Source organism: Lepeophtheirus salmonis, chromosome 12 (genome assembly GCF_016086655.4).
Source record: "Lepeophtheirus salmonis chromosome 12, UVic_Lsal_1.4, whole genome shotgun sequence".
NCBI classification, from domain to species: Eukaryota; Metazoa; Arthropoda; class Copepoda; order Siphonostomatoida; family Caligidae; genus Lepeophtheirus; species Lepeophtheirus salmonis.
In genome coordinates this window covers 2392551-2416852 of record NC_052142.2, presented here as the reverse complement: position 1 = coordinate 2416852, position 24302 = coordinate 2392551, and the positions used below count along the sequence as shown (strand labels likewise).

Below are 24302 nucleotides of genomic sequence, written 5' to 3'. Positions count from 1 at the left end.
TTCCTATCAAAATATCAAATACATATTTAAATATTGGACACTTACATTGTGCATTTTTATTCAAAATAAGCAAGAGTAATAAATAACTATCTTAAGAAAGACAATTCCTTACCATTAACGAAAAGGCACTTTTTGCTGCTCTTTGATGATTTGTAACATTTCCTTTATTAAATTTTCTAAATCTTAGCATTAACTTATGCAATAATTCATTTGCCGTAAGAAAAGTTCTATAGGTTGCCAAGAAAGCTTCCTGAAACAGAAAGTCGTTCTTATAACTTTGTGTAGCTAAAACGACCAGAGCATCTACTATTCCAGCACGAACTTCATTGCCATTGTAATAGATTAAATAATCTGACTGAGTGACATCAAGAATATCAAGTAAAGAATTATTTTCCATGTAAGAACTTTCGTTTGTGTCAGCAACAGAATTAATGTGAACACCAATACTATAATAAAAAATAGAAAAAGCTTTTAAATTGAAAGGTACGCTCAATAACATCATATTTTTAAATAATAAAGGATAACAATATTATGATGAAAACCTCACATATCTACAAAAAATATAATAAGATACATATCCTTTCCGAACACCTAATTTCACTATTGTAAAGTAGACTATTTGTGTAAGGGCCTATTAAGGTAGGGCAACCAAAGAGGGTAGACTTTAATTCATGCAAAGGTGTACAATTCATTAACTTCATCTATACAAAAGACAATTGAATCAACTTTATTCCAAACAACACATATATAGCTGATGTTTCCTTGAGGCGTAAAATAAGTGATATCAGTTGCCTATAATTAATGATATATAGGTCCTTATTTATTTCTCCTAATCCAGTCCAGTCTTTGGAATAGTGCTAAGGACTGACAATCATTGAGGCCAGTCTTAAAGACCAATTTTTCAGAAAAATATCGATAGTTTATTATGCAAAATAAGATATATGAAGTATGTATTAAGATTATGACAAATATCTTGCAAAAAAATAGTCGTATTTTCTTTATAATAAGAACATATTATACTGTTACTTAGCTCTAAAATTTATTATATTACATAACAGAATAATTTAAAAAAGGAAAATATCATCACTGACGTCACGAAGGATCGATTTTACCTTCTTTAAGTACCGACAAGTGGGATGGACTGGATAAATAAGGACCGAGACAACCCTACCTATAAGTATCCTTATCACAAACATATCACACCATGACAAACTCATAAGATTTCATTTTTTAACAGCAAAAGTAGAGCTACCTTCAAAAATGGTCGAAAAATGGTCTTCCCATTGGAAACTTTAACTAAAATACGCTGCACTAATCAATCATGTTTCTGAACAAATCCCATTGACCATTTAATCCACATTGATCATTGTCTAACAAAACAACATCTAATTTAACAACATTTAACCCCCCTTTTTGTGCGGAAAGGTTTCTGTATGAAGTAAAAAAAATAATGAAGTAAACTTTTTTTTTCTTATTTATAAAAAAGCTTATGTGCTTTAAAAAAATGATATTGCACGATATGTAACTTTTTGCGTAAGTTCTACAGCGAAATAAACCTTGCACGCCCCCGGATTTAGTGAGATAATAGACAAAAAGTTAAAAATTACTTATGAAAAGGAGAACATTCTGCCAATATCTTTTTTTTATTATTCTATATAAGTTAGTACATAATAATTTGGATAATTATCCTTGATCTTTGCTGAATGCATAAACATATTATATATAAATATATCAAACTGGGTACTGACACTTAGTTTTAAACTTCCATAGTTTATCTCTTGATTTTAAAGTTGACAATATGTATCAGTGTGTTTGGTTATATCCGTAAACCTTAGAGGAAGCCTCTGAAACTAGTTTAACTGCCCTTTCTTCAGATTGGAAATGACAGGAATATTTCTCTAATTTCAGAGGCTCATACTTTGCTTTCATAAGTTCTTTATCTGACCAATATTATAAGATTGGAGGAACTAAAATTACTATCTGAGAACAATCAATCATAATCATGAAATGATTTTATTCATAGTTTATTTTATTAGGAATTATGAGTTGCCTATGGGGGTCATATGAAATTTTTGCATTCAAGACTTTGTTCAATGCAAATTTATAAACTTCTGAATCTTCATATACCAATGCTGCTAACAGTATATTTTCATGATGAGCGAAGAAATAACTTCGGGATAAATTTGCTTGTACAATAGGGGCCAGATCTTGATCAATACTTCTTGATAGTGAAATTGCAAGCTGAAAATGCTTCAAACCATCATAGGAATTCGGTTGACATTTAAATGCAAACCACATTGGAGCGTAATAGTTTAAGATAAATGCTACCAATTTTAAAAGGTTTTTGTTAGGATTTTTATTCGATATATAATATCTCAAAATGCAATTAGCTTTTGGTAAGCCATCTCTCTAGTACAAGGTTCCTGGGGATTTAAGAGGTAAGTGGGAACCAGGAGGAATTTTTCCAGACCGAAGCTTTTGATGGTACTCTAAAACCGATAGTATATCTCTAGCTGGATTCTCCGCTTTCCCACATGTTCAATGTATTCATGTTGGGGTTCTTAAATGAGGGAAAGACCAACATCAATTTATTTGTATAATTTTAAATTTAAAAAAAAAATAAGAATATTATTCTTGTTAATTAAAATTTTTAGTTTTAATATATGCCATATATATAACTAAATAAATATCCTAAATATATATACTAACTTAAATAGAATATAAAAAAATAAGATATTGGCAGAATTTTGTCCTTTTCCTAAGTAATTTTTATCTTTTTCGTCTATTTTCGCAAAAAAACCGGGGGCACGCAACGTTTATCTACTTTAAAACTTTTGCAAAAAATTACTTATCGTGCAATATCATTTTTTAAAGCAAATAAAGCTTTTTTATAAATAAGAAAAAAAAAGTTTATTTAAAAATTATTTTTTTACTTCATACAGAAACCTTTCCAGATAAATGTGGGGGGTGGGTGAATTTTTTCTTATCTAAAACGGACTTCTATTTACCATTCGTAACTTTTGAGGGACAGAATGCGTGATAGCTCAATTTTAGGCTCCCATGATACCCCCCTAATTTACAGGATAAGGCTGCAAGATCATTAATTACGTGTTTATTTCCTCATTACTATGAAGAAGTTTAATGATTATTTTTTGTTTCTCACAGTCCTTTTACGTAAACAAGCTATACTAATCATCTAGTCATTTCATAATTATGAGCGAGCAACAAGCAAAAGGGCAGAACATCTCATATCTCCTATATGCTAGGGTTATGTGATGAAGATTACAGACATTTCTAGGAGCCTAGTTTATAAGTTGGCCAATATAGTTTTTAAAAAATCGACCAAAATACCTTTCCAGGATGACAAAGTAGAGGACATTATTTAAAGATGGATACGAAGGATCCCACTAATTCGATGAATCGCCTTGCCAGCAACATCTCTGTGGTTCCTAAGGTCATCAAGAGGGATATAATGCACAAATTGGGATTAGTTTATTTCACAAGGGCCAAACACCACCTTTTGACAGAGGGTATGAAAGCAAGAAGGTTCGAGAGATGCAAGAAAATCCTCATATGGATCAAGGCAAAAAGGTAAATTGAGAATATTTTCACACTTGATCAATTATACAACTGCCAGACCGACCGCTGGCTCGCAGAAACAAAATAAAAGGGTACACAGCAAATATCAGACTCTAACAAGCGTACTCTGCATTCTAGTCACTGATGGAAAGAAAATGCCTCCGTTCTTTAACAAGGCTGGAAAGAAAATCGTTCAGGAGGCCTACTATAAGTACACAATCTTGTCATCGCTGTAATTACGTAGGACTCAGGACGGCTTCCTCTCACACGTCTGCCAAGTGGCAAAAATTCTGAACAGATAACATGGTTGGATTCCTTCAAAGGATATATGGCCTCCTTACTCACCAGATTTGAACCCGCTGGACTTTTCTATAAGAGATACTTTGGATAGAGAACCAACAGGGCCTCACAACCAAATGTAGACTCACAGAAGTGATTCATAGTGGCTGCATGGGACAACTTTTTAGAGCATATTCTCATCTCCTGCATGGCGTTCATGCAACGTGTAAAGACAGTGATTGATAATGATAGTGGGTTTATTGAGTGAAAAAAATATTGTCTATATGCTTTGTTAACATTATGTTTTTACATATTAATGAAAATATAAAATAATACGCGTATTTCTAAATCCATCTCTCGAGTCCACGTTTTGCTGCCCTACCCTGTAGATGATATCTTCTTGAATCAATCCATTTTTTGGTTATTTTAATGCAAAATATTGTTATCGTTGCAAATAATCAAATTTGAAAATATGGTACATACGGATTTATGGTTAATATTCATTTAATTTCAAATTGATTTTGATAATTTATTGTATCAAGTTCAACTTTTAATTTCCACTAACTACCTGGTATTTACGATGTTACCGAACAAGCTGCAATTATTATAATAATAAGCTTCATTCGAACAATTTCTAGCTAGCTTACTTAATTTTAGATTAAAAAATATCATTTCTTTCCGAAGATTTAAAGTTGGCAACTCAGTCCTCTAACCAGGGGTTCCCACAGGAGACTCACAGATGCCAGGTCACGAAATGCATTCCAAAAAAAAAAAAAAAAAAATAACCAATTATTTATTTATTTTATATAAAAATATATATTTTTATTTATTTTGTATAATATATACATATGAATTGATATTATAATAAAACCATAAACCACAAGGTAGCTCGTCAAAACTATTTTGAAAACAACTTAAAAATTATTGGCAGTCGCAATTGGAAATCTCAAGTGGAATTGCTCTCCGCCGCCCTTATATAAGCTGCAGGAGGTGTGGCTTTTTCTGATGGAGCAAGATCCCACCTCGCTGACCATCTCAATAATACACATGAAAGCAGTTGGGACTGGAGGTGGACACATAAACTTGGTACAAACCACCCGTAACTTATCCTCTGTTCAAGAAGCTGTAGCGCTGATTTCTGAGCAGCTTTAACTAGAGAGACTCTGTGTTTTGACTGTTTCAACCACTAAGCAACAGTCAGGCATTTATGAACTCTGATCTGTAGGTCAAGTGAGTGGAGCCCCTTGGCCTATGTTCGTGAGCTGTCTGGGAGAACGGAAACGCACACGCGTGGCTATGAGCAACATTTTTAACCACCTCCAGTGTCGTTGGCGGTAGTAGGCTGAAAATTATTGGAACCCCTGCTCAATTCAGATAAGATATCTAACCTCATTTCCATAAATAATTTTAAAAAATGTGATCTCTGCTAAGGTTAATAGAAATACAAGGTTAGACCACCATGTAATCGGGCTTGCTAGAATTTTCAGTTTGATGTTTCGTACAAACTGCTGGGCAAGATATGCATATTTTGAGAAAACAGGCAACCACTTAAAGTCTATGACGTAATTATTGCTTAAAATTTTAATTTAACAATAGATCGTAGCATTTCCCCTATGTCACAAAGATGCTGGATAGTCACACAAGTGCATCCAGTGCTGTAAATGTGCCAAGGTATTGTGACCTCTTATCAAGGCTTGGCCAGGAGTTTGCTGACAGACTCAGTGACTTTAAGAAGCTTTAATGGATATGGACATAAGTAAGATTTTAGGACAGATAAATGAATTTATCTTTGTTGATACTGTTGAAATGGAAATTGAGATTATAAAGGTTTAAAATGATGTGTTGTTGAAGTTTCAGCAGTATTCACTTTTTCTGGGGCTTAGTAGAGCCAGACAACTATGAAAATCTTCACAGACAGCCCTGAAAATGTCTGTTTTGCTAGGGTCTACATACGTCTGTGAGCCAGCTCCTAAATCAAAGCTCAAAACAAGACTGATACAAGTATATAATATTTAAATGACTCCATAAGAGTAAACTTAAGTGGATACACTCCAGTATACACCTCTCTTGTGCTGACTCCTTGCAGTCATCTCACTAGATAAAAAACTGAAACTAAACACACGCACTCAGACACACACAGCTTCATAAAACAGAACTGAGCTATTTTTTTTAATTATTAAAAATACAATTATTTTATTTATGTAGATTTCCCCATTGAGAATATACTGATATATTGATTATTTGAAAGGTTGTGTTGAGTAAAGTTTTTATTTTTGAAATATAAATTGTAATTGATCAATGATAGCATTTCATTTTCAGATGTGTTGGTGCATGTAAATAGTTTTGTGAAGCGTGAGCTGTGACATGGACATATATGACATTGACAAGTGAATAAGTAACAATATAAAAGTATATGTAGTAATAATAATGACCATACTAATAACTAATATTTTTGTGTTGTTTTAATACAGAATGTGAGATGTGTATATTAACATATTGTAAAGGCGCAGGAACAGAATGCTTATTGATTTTGTTCGTTCGAAATCAGCGATAAGAACAAATGTCACAAAACATGAATATCTAGGGCCATTTCAATTTTGTTAAAATAGTTCTCGGAGGAAAAAAGGTTCGACTAAAACACCCATTATTTACAGTAAAAACCGAAGTATTATTCCTTTAAAAAACAACAACAACCATAAAGTGTGATTTATTTACCTTTTCATTGATCGTATATAAACTATAAGCACATATTTGAATTTAACATAAAATTGTGAAAAGAGTAAACTAAATTTTTACACGGATTACGCATTTTTTTCTTACTCAAAAGTTTTACTCAAACCTATAAGCCGGTTAAAAATTTGAATAGGAAATACATTGAATATTGAAAAACTAATTAAATATTCCTAATCAACGTGTCAAGTATTATTAGAATTGAAAAGTCTTTTTGATTACATGTGCTATTGGTTAGATGGATTTGTACCGATTAACAATAAGTAAACATTATAGTACAGGCAGGTCCAATAATTTAGAAAATCTTTAAAGGCTTGTAACGAACGTAGTAGATGACATTTTTTTTAATTATTGGAAAGCTACACTTAATTACATTCAATTATTTATACTGAGAGCCACCTCTCTTGATAACCTCGGCCACACAGCGCTGGAAGCTTTGGTAGGCACGGACAACTTCTTTCAGATTTACATTCCCTGGATGGATGGAGTAGCCCAGGGAAGAAGTTACACCTTCCAACAAGACAGTGCATCACCCACAACACCAAAAGTGAATGATGTCTTGTCCCCAAAATGTCCTCACTGTTAGAGCCCAAATTTATGGCCTGCAAACATCCCGGAACTGAATATATGCGATTTCTATCTCTGGGGGAGGGTCGAGGATAAGGCCTGCGCTAATTATCATTCCAATGTGGAGGTCCTGAAGAAGTCCATTACCCGTACAATTGCAAATATAGATTCGCACGAGGTTGTTCAGGACTGCCAAAGCTTCCGGAGCCGTGTGGCCGTGGTTATCCATATCTCATTAGATTTTTGCCTTTCATTTTGGAACGCCCTGCAATATTACAAATACTCCCATCAGACCAAGGAATCGTATTTGTATCGTATAATCATATACATAATTTATATTTTATTTCTCTAGGAGCGACCGTGAAGCTAGCCTACGCAGATTGAGTTTAAAAGAATAATTTCACCGAGTGCATTGTCGACTGAGTTACGTCGCTTCCTAATTTTTTTTACCACTAGAAATTCTGCTGGAGAGTTATGGAGTTGATTAATATGTGAATAGCATAACATCATTCCTTATATAAATTATTAGATGATATATCTGTTAAATAATAAATTTATATATTTTTTTAAAATAAAATATTGGTACATATCGTGTCATAAATGACTTAAGTCTTTTAAAATACTTAAAAACAATGGAAAATCTACCTTTTTTTTTTCACTTTAAAAGAACCAGAAGCAAAGCCAATTGTCCCATTAGATAAGGACGACATAGTTTCGGGTGATGTTGATGACCTGTTATTCTCACTTTTATCACTAGATAGTTCAGATAAATATGAATGATCTCGACTAAGTGGAAAATTACTCTTGGTAATTGAAGACTGTTGAGTTAAATTATTAGTTGAACCAACAAAATTAGGTAGACTAGAATTGATATAATATTGAAAATTGTCACAAACTACAGTCTTAATATTAGAACGTTGATTTTTTTTTGGCGGTAAGATCGGTGGACAATCATTATGCGCTAATTTCGAAAATAGCACTACGTTATATGTAGGAAAGTTTAAAAAAATGCCAGAACTAATAGAACTTGATGAATAATCGATAGAGTAATCATGGTAATTTTCCTGCCAAACTTTCTGTAAAATATCTTCAGTTCGACTTAAACCATGCCTGATAAACTCACCTAATATAATGAAAGGATAAAATTTAAATTTATTAAAAAAAAACAATGCTTTATACTAAAAAATTATTTACCATAACTAATTGAAAAAAATAATAATGTACAAGCAATCAATTATAAATGCAACATAAAAAAATATGTCCGTAATATGAAAAAAATTATATAAGAATCACACTTAAGATGAAAAGTGAATATTCATTAATTTATTAAGTATTGTCAAATTTTTACCAAAAATGTGTACACAATATTTTTAATAAACATTTTCACAATGTCTAAAAAGTAATTTTTTTCAATACTAGCGGTAGTTAACTGCATTGCCAGATTAATTAAGCGTCAACTAACATACAAACTTAATCAAATTATATAGAAGATAACTCTTCAAGAAATACTCAGTGTCACTCTTTTTTTCATGAGCACGCTACTCGATACTTATATGTTTTTTTCCCTCAAGAATGAAATAATAATAATAACAGCATACAGGCAACATACAGGCAAACGTTACTTTACTGATTTAGAATTTATTCAATATATATAAATATCAGGCTTAGAGATTGAACTGAAAAATGAAAGGCGTTCACGCTTTCCCTTTATTTGTGAACGAATGAATGATGAACAGGAAAAAAATAAAATGAACACCGTTTATTTTAGATTGCTTCTAATTACTATTTTTCCTAAGATTACATCAAAAAAAAAAATCTTGATTATGGAAATAATTATTACTAATAATAGTAACTCTAAATAAGGGTGACTATAATAAAATAAATATTTAATAATTATTAATGTAATTTTGTATGTGCCGAGTGAGGATTTAATTTTTGAATATTTTAAGAGCCGTTTTCACTTCTACATATTTGTATTTTGTGCCATTTATATGGTAAACTTTTGAACCAAAAGTTGTAATTCAATAATTTTCTACACTTTCTTTTTCACAATGTCCCCCTGCATTCTAAATGATGGCTTCAAAATGTGGATGAACAGAAGCACAGCTGGACTTGATAAAGTCCGAAGACAAGCTGTTCCAATCCTCCGTAATCAGGGTATTCGGAGCATCGACAATTAAGTGAGAAATCTTTCTCTCAAAGATATACCAAACAGCAAAGTCCAGGAGATTCACGTCGGTTGATGACGAAGGCCAGAAGTCCGCCATGTTCTACCTCCATATATGCTGAACCTTCTTGGACGTGGATGCCAAGGCGCTGACTTGGGTAAACACATAGTTGTCCCTAAGAACGTGCTCTTCAACCATGACACGACATGGTGCCTGAGGACTTTGTAGTAGACGTCCGTGTTGACTTTCACGTTGGCTTTGAATAAGTAAATAAGGCATCTTGCTGCCGTTGGACGCCACAACGCCGAGCACCCTCACCTCGCTGGATGTTCGGTCCTGAAGCTTCCCTCGATCTGAGCTCTTGATTCAGCATGGAGGCAATTATTTTTCTTGTTTATAACAGCGTCCACTATTAAAATTTACAGAAGTGCCTTATTATTAAGGAATTACTACCATTTCAGCAAACAATTCATATAAATTTAAACTATCAAGTCTTACTCACTAATCATAAAATTCAAAGGCTTAGAACGTAAATATATATATTTTGAGCAAACACCTATAACAAAGGTTATATCTTTAACTTTAATAAAACAATTTTTTTCTAATTCTCTGACTGTGTAGGACATATTTTAACGAACGTGTGTTGCTGAATCTCGGCAACTTACATTAAAAAAGAAAAGGGAAGTACATATTTGGTGCGTCAACATAAAAATATTGTTGAAGAAAAATGAAGATGAGGAAAACTACCAATTTATATTTTTAACATCATGTACACACACAGCGCAATATTTCATTGGCATATATGACTAAATTATTTACTTTCCATTGAAATTTGTTGGATGCGTCAAAATACTGAAGAAGTTTAACTTAAGTTTTGAATCTTTACAAAATGTAAGAACTTATATTGGCCTGAATATGGTCTTTCAAATAAAATCATTTTTTGATATTAATCAATTTAGGCTACTTAAGTACAATTTGCAGTACACACAAAGAGTTAAAAATTATAATTTGTTTATAGAAATTGACGATAATTTTGTCGATGAATATAAATGTAATCGCCACTCAATTTTGAGAGAATTCATTCTAGCTTGCTTTTGTTTTGACGAGCCACATATATGAAATTAAACAAATAAAGAGTTTGACTTTATATGAAGTTCAGCAAGAAGCGTGTGTAGCTAAGGCCTAGCATAATGTTGAATTGGTCCTAGAACTGATTTCCTTAAGAGTCTCCCCTCCCCTTCTGGTCTTTTTTATCGGTCCTATCTTTTTTACTGTTCAACAATCCTACGGACCTATACAAAAGTGTTTCAGTCCTACGATAGTAGGTATCTTTTTATTTTGTAGTCACACACATCCTACTTTTAACTTCAGATATCATTTCTCTTTGAAAGAAGTTAATAATTATGATAAAACTTCAGTGACACAAATAACTTATTTAGTAGCAACTACGTAATTATAGCTTTTCTAATTAACATAAAAGACCAATAAGGACCGATCTAAGGGCTGACAAATTTTAAGTAATACTATAGTACTAGAATATCCTATTGATACAATGAGAAGAAGAGTAAATTTCCAATTTTTTAAAGCAAAGTTCATGAACACTTAATAACTCCGACCAATACACGGTACTCACTCTAGTACTAAACATATTGTATCGACAAGCTCTGACTTTGCTGCAACGACGAACAAAAACTTTTCAGAAAATGAACAAATGAACGGGAAAAGGATGGACGGGTCGAAGCCTGATAAATATGGAAGTTTAGATACTTCCCTCATTAAAGAATTTTTTTGTTTCTAGAAAAATACATAACTAGACATGTAAAAAAAGATAATTTATGCAAATGTATGAATGGCAAGAAGGAACTTTATCTTTATATAAAAATAATAAATCCTAGAGCTATTCTAGATATTTCCCAACCAGTCAGCCATTCTTTGTGCCTCACTCAGTAGATCTTATCTCTTTTAATGGAAATATCGTTCATTGTGAAGATGCCCCTTCACATTAAGATATATGATAGAAACTTATGAACTCGTGAACCATTGGCTCTATACTTAAGGGTTAGTAAAAGTTCCTCTATATCTTCTACAAAATCATAGTATACTCCTATAAGAACTAAAGAGTTCCACAAAAAGAATAATCGACTGAAAGACCCAATGAGGAAAATAAAGATTTATCATCCTCCATTAACAGCTCATTTATCGAAATTCTAGAATCCGTTCCTCCTTAAGTCAACTGAACTTCGTCTCCTACCCTTAGAAAACTATTTTATTGATAAGCGTACTTCAGTGTCATTGATGTTCATAACGCAGAAATCCCTAATCTCAATTTCATTCATAAGGTAAAAATTGTGATGCAAGATATATATGTTATGGTATATATAACCTAGACGCTTTAATATCATTGCTTATTTTCTTATTACTTGTCTTTTTTTGTCAGTAGAAAACAAGTGGAAGATGATTCTAAACTGTAAAAATAATGTGCTTCTCCTTTATTAATATCTTTGTCTGGAATGCATATTATATTCTGCTAATTTGCATACTTATTTCTGTATAAAAATGTATTACTTATTATTGCATATACATAATTTACATTTGCCTCTAATAATTTGTTGAATCAATTTATTTTATTTTATATTATTAACTACCATCTAAAAATAATCTGTTGGTTATCAAAGCATTCCAGAAACCAGTATAACCTTCACAATTGAGGCGATTATTAGAAATTATTGGATTTTATAAGCATCTTATACCCAATTTTGCTAATCTGGTTTTACCTTTAATATAATTAATCCCTTTATCAGATATTAAAAAGGATTTAGTTAGGACTCAGAAAGAAATAACATCGTTTGAGAATATGAAAAATTCTTTGGATCATATTTGTTGTTTACCTTTTGTAAGCCTAAAGCGTCATATTTTTCATTTAATTACAGACCCTTCAAATCATGCAATGAAAGGCGTTCTTCATCAAATTGTAGATGACAAACCATCTCTAGTTGGATTTTTCTATAAGAAGATAAGTCAAGCTCAAGTTAAATATTGAACTTTCGATCAAGAGTTATTAGGAGCCTATTTATTTGTGTTGCATTTCTAGAACTTGATTGAGGGTAAAAGTGTGACAATTTTTACTGACCATAAACCTCTTGAATCAGCCTTTAAAAGTAAAAAATTAGCCAAGTCAGATAGCCAATAACGTTATTTGTGATTAATTTCCGAATTCGTCTAGTACATTCAATATAAAGTCGCTCATTATTTATCACGTCCAATCGCAAGTGTTGAATTCCTGTATCTATTGATTTATCTTGAATTTCAAATGCTCAAACCATAGTTTTCATAAGAAGAAGAATTAATAAAGTATTAGATGAACATCAACATCAACTTAACCCTTTTGCATCGAAGGGATACTGGTTATTAGTCATTGCACTATTGTTCATAATATTTAAAACTATTAGAAAGAGTAATAGTAGATCTCTAAAATTTATAAAATCTTTTATCATAGATCTTTATATAATTCTCAAAACTAACTCATTTTTTGGAATTCGATAAAATAACACTCTACTTATCATATGTTTTTCATGTATGAATATTTTTTTTGTTTTTACATATATGATATTTGTCTAGCCAAGGAATAATTGTTGAAAATTGCTCTATGCTTTGATGAAAAATGCAGAAGTTGTGTCCGTTTAAAATTGTTGGGACACTGGTGTACCTCTAGGTTTGAATGGTATTTTTTTCTTTTATTATTAAATTTAAAAATTTGTTCAGGATTACACACGTATCTTACGTTTTTGTTCTTTGCGAGAATTCATATTAAAGTACTCATTATTAGTGGACAGATTGGCATGTAAAACATGTACATAATATATTTTTTATGATTACTTTTTAATTAAATGTAGAGTTGTTCATAAACTAAGTTATGGAAAGAAAACAAAGAACATGATATTTTAACCTTTTCAGCAAAACTTCTTGCAATTAAATTTATAGTATTTTAGACGAAGTAGACAGAGCTAATGAAGAAAACATTGATAATATATTCAAGGATCATGAAACTTAATTTATAGCTATCAGAGAAACGAATGCATAAGATGTTTCATTGAACCCTGAAGCAAACATTCACGTCATTATATATGATACTAGGAAAGTTTCACTTCGATGATAATCTCAAAGATACTAAGAGTGGCAAAGCATACACTTAAGTAAGACAACTAATAGTCTGAACAAATGGTTCACAAAATTTTTGTCCTACAATTGTACATTCAACAACAGAGGCATGGGGGAATCAATCTCATGGATCAAAGAACTGCTTAATTCTACCTAGATTGACAGTCATTTTTATCAAATAATCTTCTTTGATTTTCTTGATATAGCATCCACAAACTGCAATATTGTTAAATATCAGAATGAATATCGGTTCTTGACAACAAAGTTGTTCGATTAAATATTATGAAGGGTGTCAAAGGACAACTTAATTGTCAAGACAAATGAAAAGAAAAAAATATTCTAATTAGTTATAATATGATCAAAACTATCAAAAATTGACTAAATTTATCTTTGATTTTTTTTTTAATTCACTGTGGACCTGAAAGGGTTAAAAAGATCAAAATTTACGATAGGATGGAATTAATTTGAGAAATATCAACTTCTTCTCCTCGTCCTCATGTTCATTCAAAAACTTATAAAAGAAATAAATAATCGATATCCCAACGAACAAAATCCGATACTTGAGCTCAATATCATGTTCCAACGATCACGACATGATCTGGTCGATAATTTAAATTTGCTAAATATAATAATATTTTTCATCAATAAAAGTTTTATTTAATACTACATAAGTCGCCTTTCCAACAAAATTACAAAAACTAACATATCTCGGCAAAAAAATAAATATATTTCGATAATTCAAAAAACTGGCAATAATGATGTACAATGTATTTACAGTTCATTCGATGTAGCCATCCTCAGCATCCACTAAAGCGATCAATACAACCTTCACCATGCCCTGGCCCAACTTGCTGATGGCTCCTGGATGGTGTTAATAAGGAAGCTCTTTGTCTTAAATAAGCCTATTTATACGAGAATTAATACCATGTTCAGCTCAAAGTTTGGAACTCGAGTCAAGATGAATTCATAGTATGCATGATGCAGAACGTCACTAGTCTACTACCTGCATATTCTATAAATATTAAATTATAATACCTTTATTAAATTACAATTTGAAGAATGTTTGGGTGGAGAGCAGCTTATCTGTCATGACGTTTCACTAAAATAGCAGTAAGCAACTATGAGATGAAGTAAAAAAGCAAAGACCCCACTCCGTATCCAGCAAAAATATATGCATGAATTCCAGTGATGCAGATCCTCAATTCAACTTCAAATCCAACAGAGACTTACACAACAAATCCTCAGAATTAATCGTCACCTTTCCCACAATAGTGATTATTTTATACTTATTGTTCTCTATTCAAGAATAATGATGACAAATTTGGTAAAAGAAATTCTTTTCAGGTAGCCGTTACAAAAAGAGACTGATCTTCAAAATTGATATTTTTTTAACCTCTTGTTATAAGCAAGGGTGATAATTTTGGTAAGAATAGAAAAGCGTGCGAGGAGAAGAGAAGAAATACTTATGGCATCATTGATTAAATAATATACATCTTCTTCTATCAATCAAGAATGTTATCATTCCCGCCTTTATTATTCAATATTAATATAATATTAGATGGTGATAGTCGATAGAGAACTGAATAAAATGCCTAAAACAACGTCGCCTTCTGTCTGGATTTCTGAAAATGGAGGCCCAGGAATTTGGAAAATACTTACCAGATGAGAAACAGATGGTTTGTCGGATTTGTCGATATAAATGTGGCTTTAGTCCAATGTCTAGAATTACACGCCACTCATTATCCTCATCTCATATCAAGAGCATGGATATTCATCTAAAAAATCAAGTTAATGATGAATACATCAAGTCAGACTTTAACTCTGATCTCACAAAGATGCTTATTGCATTTAATATAACCTTATCCATTGCTAATCATCTATGTTCAAAAAATTTATGGAGAAATACACGGGTAATCCTATCCCCTCCCGAGGAAGCATCATTAAATTAATGGAGGATATTGGTACTGATGTCATTTATAGAAATACATATAAAAATGTTTTGAGTCATCCACACCCAATGACGATCAAGTTATCAGTAAAAAGTATAAAATATTTACTAATTTTGAAATGGAACTCTGAATTTTGTACTTTCTAACAGTAACTATTCAATTTTTTTTTAAATCTAACCATAAAATATAATTCTATTTTAGCTAAACATATCAAGAATTATGGTACACACCTCATTGAATAGCAAAAACAACTGCTTAAATGGTCACAACAACGGGGGTAATAGCTTTGGATGATTCACAACTAATTTGTCTGAGACCAGTTTCTTCACTTAAAGACTTGGGTATGATAATTAGGTTTTCCAATATTACATAGTCAATAAATATTACTTTTTTTATCACTTAAGGCTTAGCTATGGTTGATATGCTCCAGGAAATGGTGTTCAGAAAACTCATAAGAGGCCAAAACAACTGCTTAAATGGTCACAACAACGGGGGTAGTTACATTGGGTGTAGCATTATAATTAGCAATTGTGTATATCCTTCATGATAATAGTGAGTTGTTATATAAGCATAGATAACGGGGAAAATACCTTTTTTTGATGCTCTTAATAAAGAATAATATCGCCGGACATTACTACATAATTAGCTTTTGCTCTAAATCTTTAAGATGGATTTATTTCTAACATTTTTTTATTAGTATATTTATTGTCTAATTTTATGATTTTGACATTTACTTTATTATTCATAATTAGTTAGATCTCATTGGTAGATATATATCTATCCTGTACACAATTGTATATAGCAACTTCCACATGAAGAAGAGAGGGGTGATTATCTTCATGATTAAACTCCACGTCTCGCTTGTGCTTTTCAACCTAAAGTTATGCCATATTTAACTGGATTCCGGTGTCAGAACAAAAAATTATTATTTGGATCAATCTGTTATTTCAATATTCTATATATATAATTTATTGTTATTAGTTATATGATTCCAATTGTTTAATTTTGTATATTTAAATAAATGTATGATGGTATATTTTTTATTATATAGATTATATTTAGTTAAAGGCTTCTTTTTTAAACTTGGAACTTCAAATATATTTCGAAATACTCTACTTTGTCGTTTCATTAGCTATTATTCTGAGAATAAGGTTCATAATGAATTACAATTTCATGAAGTGTGACGTTATAAAATCTACTGTAACGGATAAAAAAACGTCTAAGTCAATTATAAATAGTTTATCTTCATTATACATTTTGCTAATAAATACTTTCGTTATACCCTCAAAAATCATAATAAAGCAGGCAGATGATAATCACATCAGTATTTTAAACAATGATACCATATGTATTTTTTTTCCCCCTTCTCCTTGCACACGTTTTTCTCTACAATATTATCAACTTTAGTTATAAGATACAAGCTGCTTTCTTCCCAAACATTCTTCAAATTGTTAGGGTGACACCGTTAATTTTCGGTTTATTTTTTTGACATACTGCCTGTTCATCTTATCTAAATGTATGCGTATACGTTTACATGTGTGATAGATGTGTTAACACACCTTTAAACCAAGCCAGATAAGATCTTAGAGTTGACTACTTCCTTGAAAAGTTGATTCCAGAATTGACAAAATGAAGCACCATTCACAGAGAGCAGTTAATTTAATATTTCAAATGTATAATTATCTTATTTAAATTTGTTCGAAACCATGTATTAAATTACCGGGTCCACAGTGCATCATGTTAAATTAACTTTATATAATATAATTGTATGTAAGGTTGCAAGATATTATGTTTAAACTCTAGTTATGTTGAAACTATATCTAAACAAATAGTTTTGAATAAAATAACAGTTTTGCTAACCACAATGAAAGTGAAGAGAGAGCCTATAATCAAGAAGTGCCTGAAGGGTAAACGTCAACCAGTTATGTTGAGGAACCATTCATGCCCATTAAGACGTACGAGGCGACTCAATATGTCAAGGACATGCCAGATCAGGGATACCAAGGTCAAAAAGGACGTCCGGATTCGTTAAGGCATGTATTGCCAGAAATCCCATGAGGAACCTCACCAAGATGGGCAAGGGTTTCAACATGGGTGCAACGACAATGAGAGACCTTATCCAAGATGACCTTGGCAAGCAAGGTCAAGGCTAAAAGGCTTGAAAGAAGCATTGTTATTCTTCAGAAGCGGAGAACTGGGACGGCTTCCAACATTGTGTTCAGTGATGAGAAAATTTTCACTGTCGAACAGACTTTTAACCCCCAAAATGATCTAATTCTGGCCAAACAAGGTGATTTGGGTGATCATGGAGTCAACAGAGTGCAGAAGCCATAGTTTATGATGGTTTGGGCGGCCGTGACTGAGACAAGGAAGTCTTCCTTGGTGTTTGTGTCGACTGGTGTGAAGATCAACACCAAGGAGTACATCAGTGTCATCCTGGGGGAAGGTATTTTTCCCTGGTCCCAACAGCATTTCTAGAATGAGTTATACACCTTCCAACACAATGGTGCCGCTCCCACACATCCAGAGAGACGCAGTGGTGGAGTGAGTGCAATTTGAGTGGCTTCAAAGACAAGACAGTCTGGCCCTCCTCTATCCGTGACCTAGACGTCATGGATTACTCCATGTGGTCTATTCTTCAGAGCAGATCCTGTGTGACCACTATCAAAAATTTGGACGACCTGAAGGCCAAAGTTGTGGCTGCTTGCGACTCTATCCCCGTGGACATGGTGCGTACATGATAGAAGTCCTTTCCAGAGCCACTTGGGGTTGTGGTCAAAACTAAGGTTGCCCATTTCGAATGAAAGTTATATTACATTTTTTTGAAACTTGTGTCGACCTATCTCAATAACTAATTGCAAATTATGTAATTAGGTATAACATTATTACTTTAATATGCATTTAGCATAACTTTCAGCGTATCCTTATAATATTACTTATTACGGGTAGTGACGTAATTATAAGGCATTGAACTCGTTAACAATATTAAAATAATGTTCTCCATAAAAAATATCGCACAAATAATCTTAAATTTGGATATTTTTTACGTCCTTCTTCAAATAAAAGTTGAACATTTTTCTTTAGTATAATTATAAAAAATAATATTTCTTATTACTATGAATGATGAATAAGTTATAAAAGTCTTAGTAGTGTCATTTCTTTATCATAAAATGCGAAATATCTCAAGTTCAGAATAAGATACAGAAGCAGTAAACGTAATACAATAAATATTAGTTCTATCTAACTTACTTTTGATTTGGTTATTATCTTAATGGTGAAAAATGACTATAAACGATATTAGTGTGGAATTGCTATAACCCCAGATACCTCAGAAAACAGAAAAGTCAGAGAAAATTGAGATCAGTTTAGGATTCTGCGCTCAAAACTAAATTGTATCGTTTGCTTAAATTCAATGTTAAAAATCCTTCAAGAAAGATCAGTTTTTTATTTGGAACTTTTATATTTTTAAATAAAATTGTTAGGGTATAATTAAGACTCAAAAAAATATTTTGACATAAAATAACCATATACGAGTATATAAAAATCAAGGATACTAATAATTGATAAAGAACTATTCTTTACTTTATCTTGATTAAAAGTTTCAAATATTCCGAAATTAAATAAAATTAATTGGATTATATGACTAATTGTAAATAAATAATCAATACTTTGGAGGCAATTTCACACATATGCTTCATTATTAATCAAATGTATTAGTATTCATTACTTTTTATGCCATATAATAAACTTAATTTCCCCTCTTAAAACATATATTATGTAAAATATTTTAAATCGTTTATTTAAATGTTTTCAAACTTTGAGATTTGTTTATTTTCCAAAAGTTTATTTAGCAAGAGTATTCTAAATATAAATATAAATTTAGCTGAGATGTTAAAGGTAAATTATATTTATTAAAGTTCCATCTACAAGTAACAAACAAAAAGTACATTGTGCTGTGAGATGGAATTAAAAGTAACGTATTATACTTATCTAACGTTCTTACCACTGAGAAAGCATTGATACTCAATAATAAGTTATTTATGAGTACCGGCCAAATATTTGTAATTTAGGGACAAAAGCCGAGTTTTCGGCTTACTTTATAAAAATCAAGTAATGATTGCTGAATTTTAGTCATGAGACCACTAAAAACGATTATTAATGGAAATACATAAGTCCCCAGTCGTATCAAATATCATAAAAAGAAACATGATAAAATTAAGAACTTTATCAACTGATTGGGTCATTCTTTCAAGAAATACTTTTTCGTAAAAATACAAAATATTAGTATTTTAAATAATCTGACATTAATATTTTTTAACGTTCCTTTAATTATTCAGATGAAGTTGAACTGAATAAATATAATTAATTATTATAATATTACATTTACTCAAATTCTTTTATTTAATATATAGAAAGCTCAGTAACAATTTACTCAGTTGAGATTAATTCACTCTCCCATAGAAAATAACAAGAAAGATTTTCATCCCCGAAACATAATCTCAATATAGAAATGATTACGTTAATCCTATTCTAAATTCAAAAGCATAACAATTAATTTAAATTAAGTTTTGTCTAATCTAAGCAATTTTGCTCTTAAAAAGTGTAATTTACAAAATTAAAAATGCTCTTCATCCAAATATATGATACGAAACTTTAAAAAATATCCTAAATTTTCTATAATATTAATTAACACATCAAGCAATTAAAAAGATATAAATCAAATTAAATATAACTATTGGTTAATACAATTAATAAACAAAGCTCAAATGTAATATACTAGTTTAATCAATACTAAGAAGGAAAATGTCCAATAAAAACTAGATATAATATAATTAAGCTATTAATTTGATTAGCGCAATTTAGATATGTTTTTTTATTGTAATAGAGAAATAATGTGTTTGTTGTACATCTAAGTCATTTAATACATTTTAAAAAACGATTTAATTTATAATCATAGGTGTATTTATTTCTTCATAAAGAGAATGAAGAAATTAATATTTCTTACCAGACGGAAAAACTGATTTGCCAAATATTTCCATATATGTCATAATGTTGGTTTTTTTTGGAGGCAGAGGTGGAGGTAGCGTGGTAATTGAGTTTAATTCTTCATGTACGCTGTCATCATTCTGATTTTTAGACATACTTTTTTTACGTGAACACAATATAATATTATCGGGGTGCGTGTGTTCTTGAGCAGCCCTTAAAACACTCTTGGATTTAAAGACATTTAAACTGGGATAAAAATTGATATTGCAATTTGAAGCAATACAAGTAGATGTACCAAGCATAAAAGGTAAAGATAGTCTATCTTCTATGCCAAAAGAGTTAATGTCGATTGAAGTTTCATTTTGAATAAGATTTAATCTATCACACCCAATAAATTGATTAGATATTATTTGCGGACTTTGGAACAAGGGATTTGAAAACCAATCAATTTGAGGAGTAAAGGAGCGATGCTTCAACTTTGGTGGTAATGGGGGAGGAACTTCTGATAGCATATCAGGAAGAGAGTTATGAAATGATGAGCTTTTTTTAAGCTCGACCATTTTTGAGACATGACATTCGGATGAGAAACTCTCTAAAGATCGACGGACTCCATTTTTGATTGCCTTCACAGTATTCTCCACCTTTTCCCAAGATTCAATGCTTCTATATCCAAGTAAGATACTGTCCGCCCAAAGGGTGAGAGAAGCAAGTTCCTTGAAAACACGAACAAGCTTCTCATTTCCAACTAATTTCTGAATGGATAATAAAGTTTCCAGAACAACATTAGCACATCCGGGTAGAAGTTCGAACCTCCTCTTAATTACTGCTTCTTCAAAATAATCTAAAGCCAGTTCCATCTCATGCATTAAGTAACCTTTCTTTATATCAGGACAAAGAATATCTCTTTCATACTCTAAGATATTATCGGAAGAGCCGCCACAAATGATCCTCTTCTTCTTCACCCCCTTGTTCTCCAACACTTCCAATAGGTTCTCTTTAAAACTATGAGCTCGAGATGTAAACCGCCCTCTCATCATCACTAACTAACTCATTGCCAAGACGAACCTCATCAATACATTACAGATTTTAGGACATTTCATGCACCCAACAACAACAAACGACAAATCCAGTTTACTTTTTTTTTTTTTTTACATTTTCTCCTTTTTCTTCTTCTCTTTAAACTTTTCTTTTTCTTACAGAAAATATCTAATTGTAATTTGGGGGGAACGGGGAGGAAGGGGAGAGGGTGAGAAAATGAATTACTGATATGAAGAGGAGAACCTTCAACATTTAAAATAGCAATAGTTCAGGGAAAATATAATCCTAAGATGAAATCATTTGGTTAGTTTGAGAAGAACAATTACTTTTACTATTGGGTTTGAATTAATTAAAAGGCAAGAAGCTGGGAAATGTCAAAGATATCTCAAGGATTTATATTTTAAATCAAGATAAAGTCCTTCCAGTTTAACTATTTAATTTATTGTATCATTTGTGGATGCTGCTAATCGTAGGAAAGATTATATTGAATAGGTCTCTAATAATAAATGTCACTATTTGATCAATTAAGAGAAAATCGAATCCCTCAAATAACGATGCAAGCAAAACTTATTGGGTTACACCTATATTTTGAGTAACATATAAAGATAAAGGTACATAATCATAGCACAATGGTAAAACCCCACACTATATTCTGTTCAAATTCATATAAATTAATTCATGATTTATACTGAAAAACAGGATTAAAATATTGTTAATACAATAGTCAAAATGTTTTTGTCTGCTATAGTGTTGACTCATGGTGGTCGTCAGGAAAGCGATATATAAACATCTATTTATATAAAAGAGAGATTGTTTGTAGATGTCATTTATACACTCCCACACCGTTGAACCAAGGGTCTGAAATGTTGCATGGATCCCTCTTTTGAGCTTGGACTTGCTAAGAAATGGGTGTCGATTTTTTCTTTGGGGGGTTGTAATATAGGGGGGTTTATGCTATGCCCAAAACACAAAAACCGTTTTTTGCATTTCATGGAGACTAAATAGGGGTTTGAGTTATTTATCAAAAAGAGATTGGTGTTTCAAACACCAAAAACGCTCTATATCGTTGCCAATTTGAGATAAGGCTACGAGAATATTTCAAGGATAGAACTCATTTTTGAATTAATTTTATATGGAAAGTTCATAAATATTCGTATGCCCCAACTACAAGAGATAGAAACAAAGAGAAAAAAAAAGAAATGATATAGAAAGAAAGAGAGATAAAAAAAGGAGAAAAAGAATAGATACAATTTGCTATAAGCTTCATGTCTCAAACTGTATAAATAAATTATTTCAAGCTTCATGGAAACAAGAGGACTCGTTGCATACCCGTAGTGGGTAAGGGATTTCAAAAAGGGGTCATTCAAGGGAGTCCTGGGGGCAAATCCTTTTTTCTCTCTCTCTCTTTGTTTCTATCTCTTTTCATCTTCTCTGTTTTTGTTTCTATCTCTTCTAGCTGGGGCATACGAATACTGACGGACTTTTATTATGAGATCAATTCAAAAATGAGTATTTCCTTGAAATATTGTCATGGCCTTATCTTAAATTGAAAACAATATGGAGCATGTTTGGGAGGCTCTTTTTTTGTAAATTAAAGTTCATACTTTCAGTTATTCAATGCAATAATTTTAACCTTTTTGAATCTATTCGTCTTGAAACCATGAACCTCTGAACAAAAAGGACCTATTTTCAACTTTAAACAAAGATAACTAGAGTTAAAAGTATGGTGCAGACATTTTAAAAATGATTTTAAATTTTTTTAACACTCAGCTTTAAAATATATTAACATAATTTATCCTTATGTTCCATACCAAAGGCTTAAAACAGCTTTGAACCTTAAAAATAGCCAAAAATAACAAAAATGTATTACCGTTTTCTAAAGCCACGAGGCTATGAGAGAAAAAATGAGGCCATATTTGGAATTAGGGGATCAAACTCTATTAAATAAAGCATATACTGATGAAGTACCATTTTTGCTGTTGGACAGTCTAATCTTAAAGAAATTAAAATACAACGCTGTTCCAATCAAATTTAATGTAACTTTTCATAAGATTTAGTAATATGGAAGTCAAAGAAATCAAATTGATGCAAGATATGGAGACTGAAACAAATGATCACTTAGAAAGAAACGTCGGGCCTAATGGCATCACTCTCTTTTTGGGATGATGATAAATTCTTAAAATTTTCGGATTTAGAGGAAATTAAGAATATTACTGTTTACTGTATTGGGAATACTTCTCGTTCAATCTTATTGGAAAAAAAAAATTGAATTGCAACAATCTTTTATGATAATATAAGTTTGTTGAGCTCCATGACGAATTACGGATCCGACAATGATCCACATGGCAAAAGACAAATAAATAATTGGCATCGGAAATCTTTAAAGTATTTAATTTTTTTTATTAAAATATATGATGAATAAATATATAGACATTTCATTATAGTTGTTGGCATGCTCATTTCAGTTTCATACTCTTCTTAACTCAAACTTGTTTTATTAATTAGCATGAATACTAAAATAATATATCATTCTTGTCATTCGAGTGGCATAGAGATCCATAGATGTCCATAGTACATATTTTTTCAGAGTCGAAGTTATCAAGCTTCTAAGTCCAATTTCTCATGCTCCGAGATGAGACTAAGTTATGATATTTCTAACCTAAGTCGTCACTGAGTCCGATATAATTCCATTAAAATAATTTTTTTTATTAAAAATCAACTATAACGCCATTTCTTTGAAGGTACCCTCACTGTAAGCTGGAGTATATTACTTGATAGGGGTGGAGAATTTTCAACCAATTCGTCAATTTGCACGATATATGTGAATTCCAAGTTATTTCCTCTTGTT

At 31.5% G+C, this 24302-nt stretch overlaps 1 protein-coding gene and 1 long non-coding RNA gene across 4 annotated transcripts in view; one reads left to right on the top strand and one right to left on the bottom strand.

The window, feature by feature from the left end:
- LOC121126716 (uncharacterized) overlaps positions 1-21589 on the bottom strand; it is a 60922-nt gene extending 39333 nt beyond the window's left edge. For all 3 annotated transcript variants that reach the window (XM_040722022.2, XM_040722023.2, XM_071891842.1), the window contains exons 1-3: positions 20436-21589; positions 7801-8278; positions 113-446 (exon numbers count right to left, since the gene is read on the bottom strand). In XM_040722022.2, the coding sequence (XP_040577956.1) occupies positions 113-446; positions 7801-8278; positions 20436-21453 (1830 nt within the window). In that variant the 5' untranslated portion in view covers positions 21454-21589. The remainder of the gene's footprint in view (positions 1-112; positions 447-7800; positions 8279-20435) is intronic.
- LOC139906649 (uncharacterized) lies at positions 11960-16483 on the top strand. The gene is made up of 3 exons (XR_011782318.1): positions 11960-15578; positions 15632-15771; positions 15835-16483. It is a non-coding gene; the product is annotated as an uncharacterized lncRNA (long non-coding RNA).
- Positions 21590-24302: the final 2713 nt, after the last annotated feature.